This window comes from Plectropomus leopardus, chromosome 9, assembly GCF_008729295.1.
Source record: "Plectropomus leopardus isolate mb chromosome 9, YSFRI_Pleo_2.0, whole genome shotgun sequence".
NCBI lineage: Eukaryota > Metazoa > Chordata > Actinopteri > Perciformes > Serranidae > Plectropomus > Plectropomus leopardus.
In genome coordinates, this window is record NC_056471.1 from 29,555,266 (window position 1) to 29,575,433 (window position 20,168).

Here is a 20,168-nt window from a genome sequence, read left to right on the forward strand (position 1 = left end):
AGGCAGGACGTTGTCTGTCAGTGAGCAGCTGCAGAGGGGATGGCAGAAAGACAGAGAGAGGGAGCTGGATACAAACAGAGACAGACTAAAAAAAAAAGTCTGATTGGATTTTGGAAGACTTTTTTTTTAACCCTTTGAAACCTGAATCACTTTTCTTGTGCTGCATTAAGATGTCCTTCAAATATTTAAATCTTTGAGCCCTGAGCAAATTGATTTCTTTCAAAAACATGGGGAAAAGGCAATAAGCGCCTTGGCAAGAAATGTCCCACAAATTGCAGGAATTTAATAGATTTAGAAAATTGGGTTTGTTTTTTTTTTAAAGCTAGGGAAATTTCTCCAAAGAACTTTATTTAAAATTATCATAATTATCGGTAAAGAAAAGCAGCTTTATTTGTAGAACATTTCATACAACAGGGCAATTAAAAGGATACATATTTGTAATTAAAGAATAAAGAGACAAGATATATCAGGTCAAATTAATTACTAAATAATCTACACATTTTTAAATGAAAATCACCATCAGTTCAATTCAGTTTTATTTATAAAGTCCAGTGTCACAAATCAGACTTTGCCCCTCTGTCCTTGGACCCGCACATCAACTAAGAAAAAACTGCCCCAAAAAATTCCTTTAACAGGGGAAGAAATCAAAAATAGCATAAGCGCACATAAGATAAAAAGATTAAAATGATTTTAAATCAAGTTCAAAAATAAGTTTACAGTCGTTAAAGGGTGGAGTCGGCAGTGTGAAGAAAAAAAATATATAGCTTAGAATTAAAAAAAAAAAAAATCATTTGCTTGTTTCTTTGGGGGTTTTTTTTGGCAAAATTTCAGGTAATTTTCTTGTACTTTTTTTTTTAACAAATTTCTTTCTAATTTATAGGTCATTTCTTTTTAACCTGCTCATTGCCTTCTTCCCTTTTTTTGAAAGAAATAAAACCAGCATGTCCTGGTTTCAAAGGATTAATAGTAAATATGTCACATTTACAGTTTTATAACCTGAAACCAATGACAGAATAAAATTAGAGCTCCTAATGTTCCCTGCTGTAGTCGAGGGATTGAAATCGCAGACATCCACAGCACCATGAGCCTTCAGTGTGGCTCCTTCAGCTTCAGCCAGAGGATTCATATGGCTTGTGTCCACTGGCCAGGCTTTAGCTGTTCTCCGGCCCGTCTGGCTCACATCCAGCTTCTCCTCTGTCTTTAGATCCGAGCCAAACCTTGCCGGGCGGCGGCTCAGCCAGCCACGTTTTACAACTTGGCGAGACACTGGCCAAAAGCTGCCCAAAAGCTCCAGTTTGCAGGATTAATGGTTACTGATTCTAAATGGAGCATCTCTTGCATGTGATGGAAAAGTTTAGCAACATTTAGCTTTATTAGCTGGAGCTCCTTAATGCATATTTGATTTACAAAATAACTGACTAGGAGAAGAGCAATGAAACTGTCAAGTGCCATTTGTTTTATTGTCGTAACACTAAATGCCGTTCATGTGGCATGAAATGTGCTTGTTATTTTGAGATTTTTAACAGAGACACAAACTAAACCATATCATATGGTTGGACCCTGCTGTCAACGCTGCTGTTTGTGAAATACATCCTCTTTTTTTTTTTTTTGATGGTTGGAGGCCCAAGCCAAATATCAGAACGCTGCCAAAATGAAATATATTGAGTTAGAAAATGTTCATTTGTAAAAAAGGTTCAGTTTCAGGGAAAAATGCTTGAAAACAGGGTGGAAAGGGCACACAGAGAAAAATGAAAATAATAGTAAAAGTGAGTCTAATAAAGATATCATATTTGAAGTCACTGTGAGTGAAACGCTGTTTAAATCTGAATAAGGGAGAGGTTAACTAACCCTCTTCTGTAAAACCGAACACGAGGGATTTTAAGGAAGACAGTATTCTGTAAAAAGAAGAGAAGTGGGAGCTTAAGTAAAACACTTTTCATTAAAACTGTAAGAGGAAGCTTAATGAAGAGTCTTTAAAACAGAGTGATGGGAGCCCTCAGGATGACAGCACTCGAAAAATTTATCTCCGGCACTAAATCCAGGCAGTTTATGTCAAAACGGGGATCACACTTTGCATGAAATCCTCTCACCTGTTTTAGCAGCAGAAAAAGTTCAGGTGAAATACTTGTTTTATACTTCAACAACACAAAAGAAACTAAACTAGTGAACTTAAAGGATAAAACTATTTTTATTGTTGTTATCATCTGAAAACTAAAACCAATAATAAATGTAGCACGTTAACAAATATTGTCTGTGTATCAAAAGCTTGATTGTATTTTTCTGTGCCACTGATGGTAGAAGAAGAACTTTTACTTTACTAAAAGTAGCAACAGCACGATATATAAATACACCATTACAAGTTCAAGTCCTGTTTTCAAATCTGAAGCTTAATTTAACTGCTTTCAAATTTTCGTGTAGTTTGATCTGCACCAACAGATGCATGATATGCCAAAACAAAATCCCTTTGCAGTTATTTTGATGGATATTGTGATTGCAATATGAATCACAGTTTTGGTTGGAGTGGTAAGTTTCAATTTATTTTCACTGAAAAAAGCAGCAACACAATGCTTCGCTTGGCCATAGTGCTATTTTGATAATACTGAGAATAAGTATGTAGCCCTATTTTAGAAGTTTTAGAAGTGAATTTACAAAATAACTATATCAATAATTGTGGTGGAGTAAGAACTACGATATTTCCCCCTAAAATATAGAAATATAGGTGCATAAGATGAAAATACTTAACAACCAAGACCCTCAAAATTGTATGATACTTAAGCAGACTACTATAATTTAATTATCAGAATAGGAAGGTGGCTGTGGTGCAGCTTTGATGATAAATTATGTGATTTTTGAAGAAAACGTTTTTAAAAACCCATTTGTGGGTTTTGGGGCACAATAAATACAAAATTTGACCATTTAAAGTTGAATGTCCCTTTTCCCAATGCAAATCATAAAAAATAACCCCTTCCCAATCATTAAAACATAGCAGTGCCTCCCCGTATTTTCTGTCACCCCGTCTGCTCTCATAAGTAATGAACAGTCCCTTTTTTAAAAAAACAACAACTCATAAATAACCCATAGTTTAGACAAGAATAATTAACAAAGTTGTTTTTTCATGTTTATTAAGTATTTTTTCTGGAGACGATGCTGATGATATCGATAAGATAATTTTTGATCATTTTAGTTGTGACGTGACTGTTGGAGCTTTTATTTTGAAAGTGCACCGTCGCGAGCTGTCGTAAATAGTTTAAACGGAAATAAACAGAAAAGAAATATCGATTTTCTGTGTTTGGAAATGTCGTATTTCGTGTTTGTTTGGCGTCCTACTAACAAGGGCACAAGGTTTGTGAGGATTTCGTTACTTATTGTGTTTGATATTGAGTGATATTTTGTCGTTTTTTCATAGTTTACGAAGTTTTAAAGCGAGTGTGCGCAAGCTAGCGAGTGCTACATTAGCTCAGTGCTAATATCTGTTAGCGTTAGTTTCACATCCCGAAGACAGAGTGGTTCAATTAAATGACATAAAGATTTTATTTATTATTTATAACACATTTTTTCACATGTTCTTTTGATGTTTTGAGTTGAAATATCACGTGATTTATCACTTAATTTAAAGGCCTGAAGGCATTGTCTTGTGAAAGTCAAGAAAAATAACAACGGGGATTTATGACCATTGTTTTTAAAGCAATTCTTTATCAATCTGAAGTTTATGATACAAATCATAGAGATTAAGTTGGAATCAGGGTTTCTGCAAGTCCTCAAAAGTCTTAAAATGCCGTAAATTCTTAAATGTGTCTTATATTGTGCCAATTAAGTGTCTTAAATATCTTAAATTGTACAATCATTAGGCCCTAAAAGTCATTAATTAGTCTAAGTTTCAATTTGTGAGGTCTTTATTGTCACAAACACTTTATATAATGTAATTTATCATTTTTTAAATTTGATTTTGCAAAAACGAGTCAAGATTTTCTGTGTCAAAGTCCACATTTCATATGATACAAATCTTCAAACTTATAATCAACCTAACACTTCACTTATCTCCTGTCAAAAAGTAGATTAACCTATTTTAATTTAATATCCATTTTCCTACCTAAAACCGACTTCTGCACGGAACCACATACCTTATACTCACCTTTATACACACCTGCAATTCTTGAATAAAAACACGATGATTTGTCCAAAAATCAGTCTTAAATTTGGTTAAAAATAAATAGGTTAAAAGGTCTTAAAAAACTTTAATTTTAAGTTTCTGATAGCTGTAGACACCCTGGTTGGAATATTAGTGTAATAATTTAAGGCTATATTCAGTTAAGATATTAGCTAAAGGATAATAATGCTTCATTTTTATTTTCTCAGCCATCAGTTTAAGAGTTCTGCTGAAGATGTTATAACATAAATGAGCCGCATTGTTTCATTCAGTAACAGGATGCTTCATCATGAATTGGCCACTGTAGGTTATTAAGAGTAAATCGTACACCATCATGCTGCTGTTAATACTCACAGGGGCACCAAATAAAACGGAGTTAAAATGTTTTTAAAGTTAAAGTGACAAACAGAAACCAATGAGAGATGGACTAATGTATTGTTTGTTTTGATCTCTTGGATGGGATTTGCAGATAATCCGAAAAATATACAACAGTGCCGGCTTCCTTATTTGGTGCTGAATACGGATGTTATTTGTCAAAAGAGTTATTTTAATTTTGTGTTATTTAAACAAGTTTAAGGAGTAGAATATAGAAATTAGCTTTACAGAGCAGGGTTGTCGTAGTTGCACAGTGACAAAGGGCTGCTGTGTGTGTGTCTGTGTGTGTGGGGGGGGGGGGGGGACATGTTGTTCACCCTTCACTTGACTGTCAATCCCAGGAGCTCCCGCCCCCTCATGGTGCTGGATTATGGGTTGAACTCGATCTGAATGCGGAGTAGCACCAGAGTCTGTCTGTGTTGTCCTGGTGTGTCACTCTTCTCCGTCAGTCTCCTCTGAAATAGATGTATTCATACGAAACAGACACCACACACATGCTGGCTGTTCACACCTGCTGATTCTCACAGTATGACACAGTTAGTCAAACACACACAGACACACACGGCAGCTCATGCAGTCCGTTCCCAGTGGACAGCTGGCCAGTGATACATGCACATACACAGAAAAAAATACTCTGGCATGTTTCCACATATCCATTTGTTGTGAGTAAACTGTTCTGTCAGTTAAACAATTACAATGATCGATCTAATGGGGGCGCTGTAATTACTGGATAGCATTTTCATAACAACACATGATGTTTTTGACACAGCTGGTCCAGTTTTTGATGAAACTTGCACCATTGACACATTTGGCTCACTGTCACGGTGCTTCGATTTTTAGAGTTATCTTGTTAAAGTGAAGAGGATGGTTGTTTGAACATCAAAAGGCCATAATTGTGCCAGATTTTGAGGAGGTATCACATAAACTAACCTGTTATATTGTTTTATTCCAGCAAGCCACATTGACTGCTATTCTTTTTATTTCTGAAGTCTCCCCCTGACAGTTTTTAGAACTCTTTTTCTTGTAATTTATCTCCAATGAAATGTTCAAATTTCTAAAAATTAAAAAAAAGAAAATCTGAACAGCAGGGGAAAATAAACTGTGTCCTGATATATGTTTGCAATATAAACTGCTGTCCAAATAACCTCCCCAAAGTTATGTTTTAAAAAAATTTCCATAACTGCGGCACCACTGCTTCAGTTTAATTGAAATATTATTTTAATATTATTTTAATCAACAACAATTTTGATAATTGGTTAATAAAGACAAATGTCAAAATTCTGCTGCCTTCAGCTTCTCTTATTGGATAAATTCTAGTCAACAAATTATTTTTATTGTTTTAAAGCTGAATTTATATTATTTTTGTAGTAACTGTATATATATATATGTGTGCCAGAATCACTGTCAATTTAGTTTTTAACAAACAATTTGTCATCAATGGGCTCTGGAAATTGTGATTGGCATTTTTCACACTCTTTTTGTAAATTTTAATAACCAAATGATGAAACAATTGATCATTAAGACAGGTGTGAGATTAATTTCTTTTTAAAAAGATCATTAGTTTCAGCCCATTTTGGCAGAATGATGTATCTTGTTACAGTTTTTGGCATGGTCTTTTGGGGGCAGAGAGAATGTATTATTTTTTGATAGAATTTTGATAAAAAGTATAGCATTTGTATGAAAATTGACACATATCTTACAACTTTTTCTTAAATATTTATCTGCACTTCCAAAATGCCTCATAATTGTTAAAAGTCCACTCAGCCTCAGTTCAGTCTGTAGTTCACAGTTCAGCTGATTGGTTTGCCATGCAAAAGATAACTCAAGATCACTTACTGATTGACCAGGTGGGTTTTGGTCAAGATTTAGGACCACGTCTCTTCCTCTTTGCATCAGACTCACCGTGTTTGAGACACATTGACCTGCGAGGCGCCCCGGTCGCTGCTTATTGGGCTTGACACTGCTCGATGGTGACAACACTAATTGTCAACATCTGGAAAGTGCTTGCCATCCCTCAGCCCTACGCAGAATGAAACGTAGTGATCTGTCATAACGTGTCAGAGGAAATTAGCGTCAGTCGAACGTCAGTGGGTGGGGGGACGAGGGAACGGGGGGTGAGAGGGTCGTCCTACTGACATTATCTGAGGTTTTTGGGAGAAAGGGGAGGGGGGGTAAACGACTCTTAGGAGAGTAATTTCAGGGCAAAGAGATTTACATGAATGTGTTTTCTCACAGAGTTTACTCTGTCAGCTGCTTCTGTTGCTCTTCAAAACTACTAGCAATAATACTACAACTACTACTATTATTTTACCTGTTCTACCTCTACAATAAGGCCTACTGCTAGTGTTACTGTTGTTACTATGACGATTGTTAATGTATCTATTGCAAGCCTACGGCTACGGCACTACTGTAAATAATAAAATAATAATATATACTATTACTACAGTTACTGTTGTGATGCTTGTACCATGGCTATTAATACTTTTAGTGGTACCGGTACCACCACCACCATTACTACTACTACTACAGCAATTACTAGTCCTATTAATGCTATTACCACTTCTCCTTCAGCTGTAACTATTAGTCTACTGCCACTACAGCCCTAACCAAAAAGTCTACTACCTTTACAACTACTGCTACCACTAATATTAATACTAATGCCAATCCCACTAAGGTTCCACTTACACTTAGTACAACCACATCTATCTACTAGTACTATTACACTACAGTTACAACAGCCACTGATGATGCTGCATTTACTGCTACTAATATGATAAGAACTGCAACAGGTGCTATTACGAACCATATTGTTAGTATTACTGCTCCCACTACTGCTGCTGGTACTACAACTACTACTCCTTAGGTATTATTACTGCTTGAATGATACTGTTACTGTTAGGCTGCTACTATGGTTGCTACTACCACTACTTTTACTGCTTTTGAATACACGTCTCCCGCCATCACCTAACTAATGACATTCAAGTGTGTGTATTATTTAACAAAATCACTTGCATATGTTTGTTTATTTGCATTTGTTTATTTATATAAAGGAAAATAACCATAAAATCAAACAAAAATTTACCATCATCACTACTACTAGAAATAATAACGACGATAATGATAACAGTAACAATAACATAAGATGTATAACAATGATATGAATATCACTTTGAAGGTAAAAGTGAAATCTCACCAGCTGTACAAAGTAGAAGCAGCAGTGAATTTTAAAGCTGTTGGACCTCACCTTGTAATTCAGACTTGTAGGAGCCTCAGGCAGGGCTCTCCCAAAGTCCAGGCTTAAGAAAAGTAAAGGGTGTTACCAGGCTTTGGCTTTACATCGACCTGTATGTGAGGCTTAGGCCAGCAGCCAGCATTGAGATCACTTTTTAGAACCTGATTTATGGACTCATTTCTATATTCATTTTATTTCTTCTTGTAGCTGTTAGCCTTTGTTCTTATCCTTCCATATTGTGATGTCTTTTTATGCCCCTGTCATTATTTGTTTTAAGCATACAATGCATTTGACTGCTTTACGGTTCATACTTGAACCCTTTTGTCAACTCAAATGTAAAAACAGTGATTTAAATAAAGCTCATAAAATCCATTTTAATGAAAAGCAACAAACGAGCCAATGTACAATAAAGGGAATACTTGGCCTGCTGACTCCATATATCAAAAAAACAAACCAAAAAAAACAATGTTCTTTTTATATCTTGTCTCATAGAAAAGCCTGCATGGTCACAATATCTTTGTCTTATCAGAATGAATCAATATTGAATTTATGTAAAAAAATGCAGCAGCACAAGACCAACAACCTGGATAAAGGAAATTCGCTGGGTTATTAAATAATAAGCCAAACTGAAATAACCCGTAGTCCTTTAGAAGACAAAGGAATACCTTTGGTAACATGCTTTTTCATACTGCATGTTCTCTGTATTTAGAGATTTTATGACAAAAGATAATCACTAATACATAGTGTCGATGAACCCTGATGAAGTCTGGCTTTTGTCTAACTGTTGCATTCTTTTTGTCCCTTAACAGGAAAGTGACAGTTTGTGGTGGGACGCCTTTGCTACAGAGTTTTTTGAGGAGGACGCCACTCTCACACTCTCGTTCTGCCTCGAAGATGGACCAAAGAGATACAGTAAGAATCCTTTTAATGTATTGACAAACCACCAACATACAATAATCACGCCATTTGATTCTAGATAATTTTGTTTTTTGTTTGTTAGTTTGTTTTTTGAAGAAAAGTCAATTAATTATGTTTAAATATATATTTTTTAGCTGAGTTTATGTTAAAGTGGAAAAACTCGCTTACTGGTGATTTGTGCATTTATGATTTTTCAATCTACACAAACTTCACCAGGCATTATTATATGTTTATATTTTATAAATTCTGGCATCCCAATTTTTTTTGAAAGACTCACAAACCAGCAACCTCCTGGAAACAGACCCACATCTGTCAGTATGAAGTTGCAGATGTCACAAAAAGAGACAATTTAGTGACTAAGAGAGACAAACCATTAATATATAGCAGTGAAGAATTTCAGAGAAAAATCACTCAAACTCAGACACATCAATCTGTGGTATTCAATCATTCCTATCACTGATTTTGTGATCAAATAGGGGGAAAATGTTATCTGGTATTTCCACTTTGCTTCAACCTGCTTTGTCTACTTCCACTTAAAATATTTATTGCATAAATTTCCCAAAATGCCTTTTAACAACTCTACAAAAAAGTGTGAACCCAGAAAGAAAAGATCTGTACCTCTAAGTGAAACATTTCTGCATGGTGCTCTACTGTGCCTCCTGTCAGTGAGAAAATTGGTATCTCTCCCTCTTCTAACAATAGTTTCTCTCTGCATGTGATTGCTGAACATTGGTGCAACATCACACGTAACAACTGGTAACCTCTTTCTGACAATTTCATCACAGGGCCTCTATTGTGGCCTGTGCTTTTTAAATAAAGATGTAAATGTAAACCACAGACTTGAAAATAGGCAAATTATTGGGTATATCTGTATTGAAATGCTTCACAAAACATTTGCTGTAGTGCACAATCATAATGGTGGTTCTTTATGACAAGAGTGTTGCTATCTTGGCACTCTTTACCTAGAAGAGTGCAGAACAACCTGATACCATATCTGTATTGTAAATGTTTTATTGTTAGTAGAGTTGTGGGGTTGGAGGAGTCATGTCGGGCTTGCAGGGCTCCAGATGTAAAAGCTGTGTTTATTTTCTGCACAGACGGTGTTAGGTGACTCACAGTGTGAGCACTTTAAGGCTTGGACGGACATGAATGTCTTTTTGTTGAATCATTAGTAAAAAAGGAGAGCGGGAGTGTTACAGTATATTTTGCTCTTTGGAAAAAAAGTCAATTGGATACATAAAATCATTGGGGAAGAAGTCAACTACAACTCCAAAGAAGCATTTCAATGATAAACGTCCAATTATAGACTTGAAAATTATCATAATGATTACATGGTAAAACATTTAACAGATTAAATCAGTTGAGTTTTTTATTCTGTCTTTTCAGATTAATTCGACAAATATGGGTGATAGGGAATAAATAAAATATCTCAATATTTTTTTCAGAATGATATTGCGATGCTATCATAAGGATAAGTACTGGTGCTTTCACAAAATTTTTATCGATGAGATATTACATAAATAATTATCAGTAATGTGGATATAAGACTGAGAGGGTAAAGCCAAATAATACAACAGCATACATCAATTTACATCACTTTAAAACCAGGAAAAGACAATACCTGCAATACTACAGTAGACAAAATTTAAGACAACACCTAGTCTAATATAATGATATCTAGGCCTATTATGACATTTTCCTCCCAAATTCAACAACAACAAAAAATTAGCTACAGCTCTGATTTTGCGGCTCTCCATAGTGGCTGGGGCACATTTGTACTGACTATTTAGAGCCAGATACTATACCGAACTAACAGAATAAAACATGATTTCTTAGGAACAAAATATAAATTATTAAAACTGATGGCCCTAACACAAACCTATAGTATCCTCATATTATCTAGGCCAGCCTGTTGTTCCTTAAAGAACATCAAAGATAGCATACATTATATTTTTCAATGGCTCTTGTCACTTTGAACTTTAAATTCCTGCAGTTATGCCGTGCTGTAGGCTACGCATTGAGACAGTTTTTTTATTTTTACTGTAGACTAATGGAAATCATGTCACCTTTAAAAGAATAGTTCAACAGTTTCTGGGAATTTATGATTTCACTTTCTCGCTGAGAGTTATCTGGGAAAATTAATTCCAATCTCATGTCTGTGGGTTATTGCCAAGGAGGCAATTAGATTAGCTTGGTCTAATGACTGAAAACAAGGGGAAAAAGCTAGCCTGGCTCTGTGCAAAGTCAAAAAATATTCCTAACGCACACCAATTAACATGTTGTATCTTGTTTGTTAAATTTGAACACTAACAGAAATGTAAAAACATAATCAAGTTTTAGGTTGAGTTATTAGCTGTAACTATTTCTTGATGAACAACAGCAACTTCATGGAATCCTGTTGTGACAGTGAGGTTGCCAGGCAACCAGCAGTGACACTGCAGCAAGAAAACCACGTACCTCCCTCCAAATTCACATAGAAGTAACAACTAAAGGCAGATTTATAGTTGTGTGTCAGCTTGATGCAGAGCCTACACTTTATGCTATGCACATTGCCTACGCTGTTGTGAGCATTTATACTTTATATTTTATACATTTTATACTTGCTAGTCGGCGGTGAGGCTTTTTAAAGTGCTGTAAAGTTAGATTGATTAAAAACACACCTAAATTACACATAAAACATGGCTTAATTGTGACAGTTTCAAACACAAGTTCACAATTGGCTTTACTATAACTCGCAAGATTCACAGACGAAACACAATTTCAACACAAATACAACATGCTAATGTTTTTAGCATAAGCCTAAGGCATTTTACATTGTATGAATTAGCCTAGCAGCTAGCAGAGCTTTTCTTTACTCATATAAACTTACTAATTACAGAAGGAAATGAAAATGTCTGAGCTGATCACTATGGGGGACTTTAAGTCACTTTTAAAAGACAGAGAAAATAGCACTGGGTTGAAGTGATTGCTACCCCAGTTCTCACTGAAATTGAAAGTTGCACATATTAATGTGGCATTTTAACTGAACGTTGTGCTCACTCTTTGTAATGCGTGATAGTTGTATTTGTCTGCTTGTTTTTTTTTGTTGTAACAGTGTGTTATGCTCCCCTTTTGGCCGGGTTGTTCTTTAAAGAGTTTTTTTTTTTTTTTAAATTCAGCTCAGTTACAAGATACAAGGTTCACCGACAAAACAATAATGTTATTTTAGACACGGTTTCCCCTCTAATACGACACGCTAATGTTGTTAGCACAAGCCTATGACATTTTACATTGCAGAAATTAGCCTAGTGGTTAGCTGTGTTGATTTGATGTATGAATCCCACTTCAGCTTTAGAGGAGGTTTTGGGAATACTTCTTAACTTAGAGAGTCTTGAAAGCTGCTTCCTTTTTTTCCCTGGCTGCCTGGCAACCTCAATGTGATGCCAAGATTGGATTAAGTCAGTCTTATCCTCCAAAAATAGATACAGCTTATAACTCCCCCTAACATCATGTATTTTTGTTGTTACATTTTTATTTGTGTCCAGTTCAGTCCAACAAACTCGATACAATGTTTTGAGACTTTGGTAGACGTATTTTTGAATTTTAGATTTAGCCAGGTTAGCTGTTTACCCCTTTTTTTCTTTATGCTATGCTAAGCTAACTGCCCCCTGGCTCTAGCTTCATAGCTTTCCATACTTAACGCACAGACATGGTTACAACCACACTTGGTTTTGTGTAAAAAGAACTCAAGTTAGAAACACCAAGACTGCTGCCGCGGTATGTGGTCTCAGCAGCAAATGACAGAGCAGAGGCTGTTATTGAGTTTGTGATATTGTCCCCTTCATCTCATCTGCATAGGTTCGTGTTTTGATATCTGAAACATATTGAATATCACACAGACATAGATAAGGACGTGGTGCTCTGAAATGAGCAGATGTGTGTGGTGTCCGCTGTGTTTGTGTGTGTGTTAGTGTGTGTGTGAGATTCAGCTCAGTCATGGAGGAGGAGAGAGAGAGAAGACAGAGAGAGGGAGTGGAGGATTGTTGTGAGCCGGGCCCCGGTTTTGCTTTTCAAATGTAAAAATAAAAATCCCCAGTGGTGTAGAGACGGTAACCCTGTTCCCCCGGGAACGGGAGGCTTAACACCATGGCGATGATGACTCACCGTCAGTCGCCAGCCTTTCTCGATTCACATTCAGGTGCGCTAAGTTACAGACATTCGCATTCACACACACACACACAAACACAAACATCATCCAGGAAAAATCCACCACCCTCGTATGTACCCAGGTACCGATTTGACTCAAGAGAAAAACTAAGAATGACACCTTGTGAAAGTGATGTTGTCTCTCTGTATGCATCAGCAGCATTATATATAGAGAACAACAGCAGTGAATCAAGCAGCAAGTGATTGTTAGCTACAGTTTAGGGCTTAATAATGTCATTAATTTTAAATACAGCTACCTTACAATGATTGGGAAGGTAGGACACCTTCAGTGCGTTGCTCAAGTCTGCTTTAAAGTTTTTGGGCAGAATGACCTGTTGGTAAACTCATATATGATGATAACAAAACACAAAATCATCCAGAGTCCAGTGCTGGCTTCATTTCAGGAGTTAGAAAACTAGGAAAAGTAATCAAAACATTTTAATTGTGCATGCACATCACTTATTTTTTGTTATTCTATCAGCTTATGGTTTAAAACCAATTTGGTTTACCTTGATATTTACTGTCTATTTTAAGTTATATCAACACTGTTTGCTAATTTTGTTGCAGCTAAAATAATAGGGCTACAACTGAGCATTTTTAATATTGATTGATCTATCAATTATTTTCTCAATTATTTAGTTAATTTGGTCCAAAAAATGTCAGAAAAATAGTGGGAAAATACCCATCCCCAAGTTTCCTAAAGCCCAAGCTGACTTTGTGACATTGCTTTGATATTGCTTTTTTATGTTGCCTAGTCCAAAACCCGAAGAGCTTACTCTCACAGAAAACCAGCAAATATTCACAAGTGGGAAAGTAAATGCACTGATTTTTTGGCATATTTGCTAAGAAAACAAAAACTATATATTGAAACTATTATATTTTCCAAATATTATATTTTTGTTGATGTCAGTGGATCTGCTCATTGTTTAGTGAAGAATATTGGACACTGAAATCCCTTATTTTATAACAAATCAGTGAAAGATTTAACCTTACACATTTTTAATTTTTAAGTGTATATATTTCAGCTTTACATTGGGTTTGAGACACTTGTATACAAATACTACCTCCTGCAGTGCAGCTTTTTTCACTTCATAAGGTGAACAGATTAAAATGCTTTTTTAGTGTGTACTCATTTCTGAAAGGATGCATCACAACTTCAGTCTGCAAATAAAATACAGTTATTCAAATATTTTAAAAAAAGAGAACGAAAACAAGACTTCAGCTACATTTAAATTGAATTCTTTGAAGCAAAGTCAGTTTAGCACACTGGGCAAATGTGAACTAAATATGAGATGGAAATTATGCACCATAAGCTGCAAGGATTTTTTTACTCTGTGACTATAGAGTGTGAACATGGTGGTGACAAAAAGACCCAGACGAATAATGTATGTAGATGTAAATATTCTAATATGTACCTCAGCATTTATATTAGGGGTTTACACAGTGTTTGAATATGTTGGGGGTTTTTCGGTAGAACTCCACCTTCTCTCCCTGAAGATTTTCTTCTTCACCTTTTCTATTACACAGAATCATTCTTGTGGCACAGAAATTTCTGTCCTGTGTGTTATCTGGGGGCTTTGGACTCCTGTATCCTTTGTTGTTTTTTTTTTATTTGACTGTTGGTAGTCCAGAAATTTAAGCTCACTCTGCTCATTGTGAGTCACTCTGAACAAGAGCATCAGCTAACTGCCTAACAAATAAAATGTAAATGTGACCGCCAGTGGCCTTACTCTGAGTGTGTGTGTGTGTGTGTGTGTGTGTGTGTGTGTGTGTGTGTGTGTGTGTAATCGCCACGCAGGTCAGACCAGCACTGACCAGTGGAGATGTCAGGATGTGGAGAGTGGTTAGCAGTGGTCATATATACGTGTCAGAATAACAAAACAAAAGGTTGTAATATTTTTTAGTGGAACAAAGTCTCTGTAGACAGTTTGTACTGAGTTTTACAAAATATTCATAAAACGTCTCAGTATGCAGCAGTGGTATGTGAATACTAAGGCTGAAGTGTTGTATTGTAATTGAGCATAACATTATAGAGCTTATTTTACTGTGACACATTTGTCATAGCTTTTCTTATCTAAAGAGAGAATATTTGTATCCTGAAAGATCAAACATACTAAGCCAATGAAAGTCTATATATATTTGTTTTTTATTATACAGCAACAGCATACAAGAAACATATATTTGAGGTTATTTTCAATAAATGTTTATTTAATATTCCATTAAAACAGTCATAATGTATTTATTAGTCCACAGGGAGACTTTCTGTGCAGTGCATTGAGGTATAAGTGTAAGAACTCCAATCCTTGTTGAAACTGAATCATATTTTTTGAGTCATACAGCAGCTTATACGATAATTACAAGGAAACAATCATCTCTCTCCAGTCTGAGGTGCTCTAATTTCATAACATTCAGCGGAGGAAAAATAAGAAAAGCCAATTTGCCTAATCTGTTTTTTTATTGCATGGACCTGTGTTAAGGTGTTTTGTAACTCGTCTCTAGCTGGTTGCCACTGCAGCCTCTCAGAGGAAATAGATCATATTGGAAATGCCTGCGTGTTAATTGTTGGAGGATGAACATTAATGCGTTTATGTCCTTCACGATTATCGGTTTCTTTAAGATGAAATCACTTATGATCCTTAATGAAGGCTGATTAATTAGTCGATTGACAGAAAGCCCATCCTCAACTTTGTCAGTTTTGATAATTGCTGAGTTATTGTTAATGCTAAAATGCTGAACATTCATTCTATCCTACTTTTAAAAATGTGAGGATGTGCTGCTCCTCTGTTTTATAAATTGAATATTTTGGGTCATGGATTGTCAGTAGGACAAAATAGGTTATTTGAAGACTCATACTCAGTGAATTTATAATAGTTTTTCCTGTCAATTTTCAGACAGAATGATAAAGAAAACTTAATGTAACATAAAGTATAATTTAAAGAGATGCGTTGAATCTGCCACTGCTCATAAAAATTAGGGGTTTGATTTTTTTGCAGACAAAAGACCAAAGCATGGCTGTTAAAGGTGTTAAGAGAGCGTCCTCTCAGCTGATTGTGTGATTCAAACCAGCAAACCTTACGGGCATGAGCCTGTTTCTCTCATTTCCATTAGTCTAACTCTTGCTTTAAACTATGATAAATCCACCTCACTGTGGCTGTAGACTGTATCTCATGTAGTGCCAAAACAATTTGTAGATTAAGCAATTAGTTTTCATCAGAAAATTAGTCAGTGAATTGTGAACTGATTAATTGTTTAACAAGCAAAAATGTCAATCATTTGCTGAATCTGCCTCCTCAAATAAGATGACTTTACTGCCTCTCTTTTCGAAATAAATATCTTTGAAATGTGAATACACCACCTTGGGCTTGGGAAACTGTAATGGACAGTTTTCACTGCTTTCTGACATCTTACTGAACAATTATTTGATTAATCAGGAAAAAATCTTATTGGTTATCAAAATGACAATTAGTTGCTTACTTTTTCTTTAATTCAGGGTATTTTTCAGTGGTTGCTGTGGCTAATATTTCCCCCAAATTAATGGCAATTTTACTTTTACCAGCCGACAAGAGGCTTAAAGATAGAGAACCCTTAAATGACAGTTTGGTGAAATGGCAGAGATTTGACCGTCTGGCTGCCGTCTGAATAATTCCCCACCCCGCGTCATTAAATGAAAGCAAACTTCACCAGATAGTCTGTTGTGTCTAATTGTAATCTACATGTATCAGTAACAATAACCATGTCAGAAGATGGTATAAGCAGCTTATCCAGACAGATTGTATTATTTCTTGCGTCGCCTTGTTCTCACAAAGATCTGAAGAGCACTAAATGTGAGCCATGAGAGTTTGTAGTTCCTAGTATGTCATAATATTTTATAGCGTCTTTGGAAATAAAACTTATTAAAGCCTCGTATTGCTCTGACAGTATATTGCTTTGATAAAAGTTAATATTTTTAATGTGTGCATCGTGTTTCATCTTTGGAGGGAGAGTGTTTTGGTGCATTTTTGTGTACCCTGTACGTGTTTAAAACAATTCTCCATTGGTGCAGGCCAATTATTGTTTTCTTCGCCGAATATTCAGAATCTCTAATTATACCCACAATTGCCATGGCCTTAACATTCGCCCCAGTACCTTGTCTGGCTCTGCAATCTATGAGGCATCTGATGAAAGCCGCACTCCATGATGCAATCAAAGAGCAAGGCTCATTTTAGAAGTAGTTCAAACAAGAGAGGGAAAACTCTGCATGTTTAGTGGGCTGATTCAGGGCAAACTGCGAAACTGATTCACAACACATTTACAATTCATCTAGTTATTCTTGCATTGCGGCACGCAATAATTGCAGCGATAAAATGACCACAGCTAATAATCTTTAAGCAAGCATGAGGACATAATGAGGAGGAAGAAAACATGGGGAAACTGCTTTAATACGTGTGAAGGCATGAACCAAACTGCCTCTGCTGAGAAGTGAGCTTAACGAGAGACTCACTTGGTGCTATGAATTTAAACTGGCAAGTTTTTAATCAATAAACAGTTTATGTTTTATATCTTTTCTAAGGCCAGTCGTTCATATACAGCGACATAATAATGAGCAGTTTTAGCAAGTCATCGTTTAGTCTGGTTGTATCTAAAAATATCCTTCTTATATAACATTACTTCTTTAGCAGATTTTCTTCCAATTTCTTCCTTAATTAATGCTTCAGTTTTGTACATAAAACATAATGTGCGTATTCATATCGTGTATAGTCTGCAGTAAAACAGGACTGACTGAACCACACAATAAGTGTGCTGTAAAATGAAAACAATGCGTTAAAAGAGGCTAAAAAGCTGCACAGAGCTGCAGGGTTGCATAATAGTTCTTTGCTGTTGCATCAATACAAATGACCCCCTTCACATCACATGTAGTCATTTCACTTCACATTAATAAAAGAATTATTAATTCAGCTTTAATGAGTCCTCAGTTCTGAAATTAGGTACACCACAAAGCCTTCATATAATGTGTCTTCAACACAACACAAGCTCATTCCTACAGCTATCACAATGTTACTCTTGTCAAGTGTACCTGTCATTTTATATGTCACTACTATGTCAGTTTATAATGATGTTAGTGGCCAGTTGGAGTCAAGGTGGCAACATATTTTAATAATAGTACAGCTAGGGGTGGTAACGAGACATTGATCTAGAGCAATATATTAATCCAGAATCCATTAATACCAATAAGCTGACAAGCTCTATGGTGGCAGATGTGGTTAACCATCTGAACCGCTGAGGGTGGTAAAACAGTTGACAATCAATAGTTTTTATTTCTGTTCATTTTTTACCTTTGTTTTAAATTTACTTTTTGTACTATCTGGGATTATTATTATATTTTATTCGATTCTCTGTTATTTTCCAATTTTTACTGTACATTTCCACTATTTCACAATTCCTCTGGCCATGAAAGAGGTCTGTGGGGTGGGATGGGGTTAGACTGAATAAGGTTTATGGGTAGTGGTAAGGTTATGATAATCTTTGTAAAAAAAAAATAAATAAAAAAATATATATATATATATATATATATATATATATATATATATATAGTCTGTTTCAGTTTTCTCTATGTACCACCATCTTTATATTGCCTTTACATTGAAATTCCCATGGCATGTCTGTGTAACCTTTACAGTCCGAGCACACCTCTTTCCTGAACAGAGAGCATCTCATATTTAATCACAGGCCCCTGAGTAATCGAGTCGAAATCATACCCTGATCAGCAAATATCCTATCGACGTTCAAACGATTGATATAATTAAATATCATGGTGAAACTTGTGACATACCCCCTATTCCAGGCCAGAGTCAGCCCAGTGTTAAACTCAGTATGTCTCGGCCCTTAAACATAATCCAAACGATGTTTACAGACCGAGTTAATACAGTATTTGTGTGAAAGAAGCTGAATGGAGGTCTGAGATAGAAGGATAAGTCTAGTGCTGAGATCTGACTCCCTTTCTGTTGAATAAAAGATTGACAGCGGAGGGCTGGGAAGGGCTTGTTGGAGGGAGGCTGTGTTATTGAATTGGGTGGTGGAATGAAGAGAAAGAGAGGTGGAGTCCCAAATGAAGGTATGGGAGTGGTGCAGTGTCGGGCCCGTCTGTCTATTTATGTGTGTGTTCATGTGCGTGTATCAATGCATCTGTATCTTATTGTGAGTGTGTTTTCTCTGTTCGAGCGGCGGCAAATGTTTGTGTGTGAATGTGCATGTGTAAGTGTGTGTGTGAGTGTGTGTGTGTGTGGGTGTGGGGGTGTGTGTGTGTGTGTGTGTGTGTGTGCTGGTGTGAGAGTTAAAGGGGGACGTCGATGCTTCTGTGGAGGGGGGTTGTTTTGAAAGGAGGGGGGGTGGTGGTGGTGTGCGAGGCTGCTTTACAGAGAGATGGATAGGATGGATTGAAGGTGTAGAGCGGTGATTGGCAGGCGGGATGATGCGGCCCTGGCTCAGCTGCAGCGCTGAGATGTAGGCTGCTGCTGATTGACAGTCGGGGCCGAGCCTGGGAACCACATCGCTGGATCGGCCGCAAAGAGAGACAGAGAGAGAAAGAGAGGAGACATTATAGATTTAAACCAAAACATGTAGCCAAAACATTTTGCTGCGCGTTCTGTTCCTGGATAGTTCGACACTGCCACCTATTGTAAAGCTTGCTCGTGGTATTTTCATGAGATTTCTGTGTGCTAATGAAGCTTTATGTGTTTAACTGCACTGGGCAAAGGGAGAATGACAAAGAGAGAGAGTAGAAAAGACGACTGGATGACAGCAAACCCTTCAGAGAAACAAACAATGAGTCATAAGGAAAGCACAGGGAGGGTGAAGAATCTATGAAATGTATGTGAGCAGGCAAGATAACGCAAGTTGACCGCAGTATCTGAATAAAAAACATCTACTTTAACCTAAGGCTGCAACTAATTTGATGTTTTTATGGATTTTTTTTTTGATTTCTTTATTAATTGATACATTTATGAGTCTAGAAAATACAGAAAATTGTGAAAAAATGGTCATCACAACTTCTCAGAGCCAAAGGTGATGACTTCAAATTGCTTGTTTGTTTGTTTTTTCAGTTTATAATGAAGAATAAATTGCTGTATCCTCAAATTAAATTTGACAGCCCAGAATCAGTTTGCCATTTGCCAGTTTTTGCTTGATAAATGACTTACAGGATTGAGCAATTATCAAAATCGCTGTTAATATCTTATGTCAATCAGCCAATAAATTTAATCAACAATTTTTTTCAGCACGACATCATTCTTTGTCAGATTGCCTTCATTGAATTCTCAATGTGTGTTGTAAAAT

At 36.2% G+C, this 20,168-nt stretch overlaps 1 protein-coding gene across 4 annotated transcripts in view; it reads left to right on the plus strand.

The window, feature by feature from the left end:
* Positions 1-20,168, plus strand: part of ldb2a (LIM domain binding 2a) — a 123,429-nt gene that overhangs the window by 22,636 nt on the left and 80,625 nt on the right. For all 4 annotated transcript variants that reach the window (XM_042493546.1, XM_042493547.1, XM_042493543.1 and 1 more), the window contains exon 3: positions 8,564-8,666. In XM_042493546.1, the coding sequence (XP_042349480.1) occupies positions 8,564-8,666 (103 nt within the window). The remainder of the gene's footprint in view (positions 1-8,563; positions 8,667-20,168) is intronic.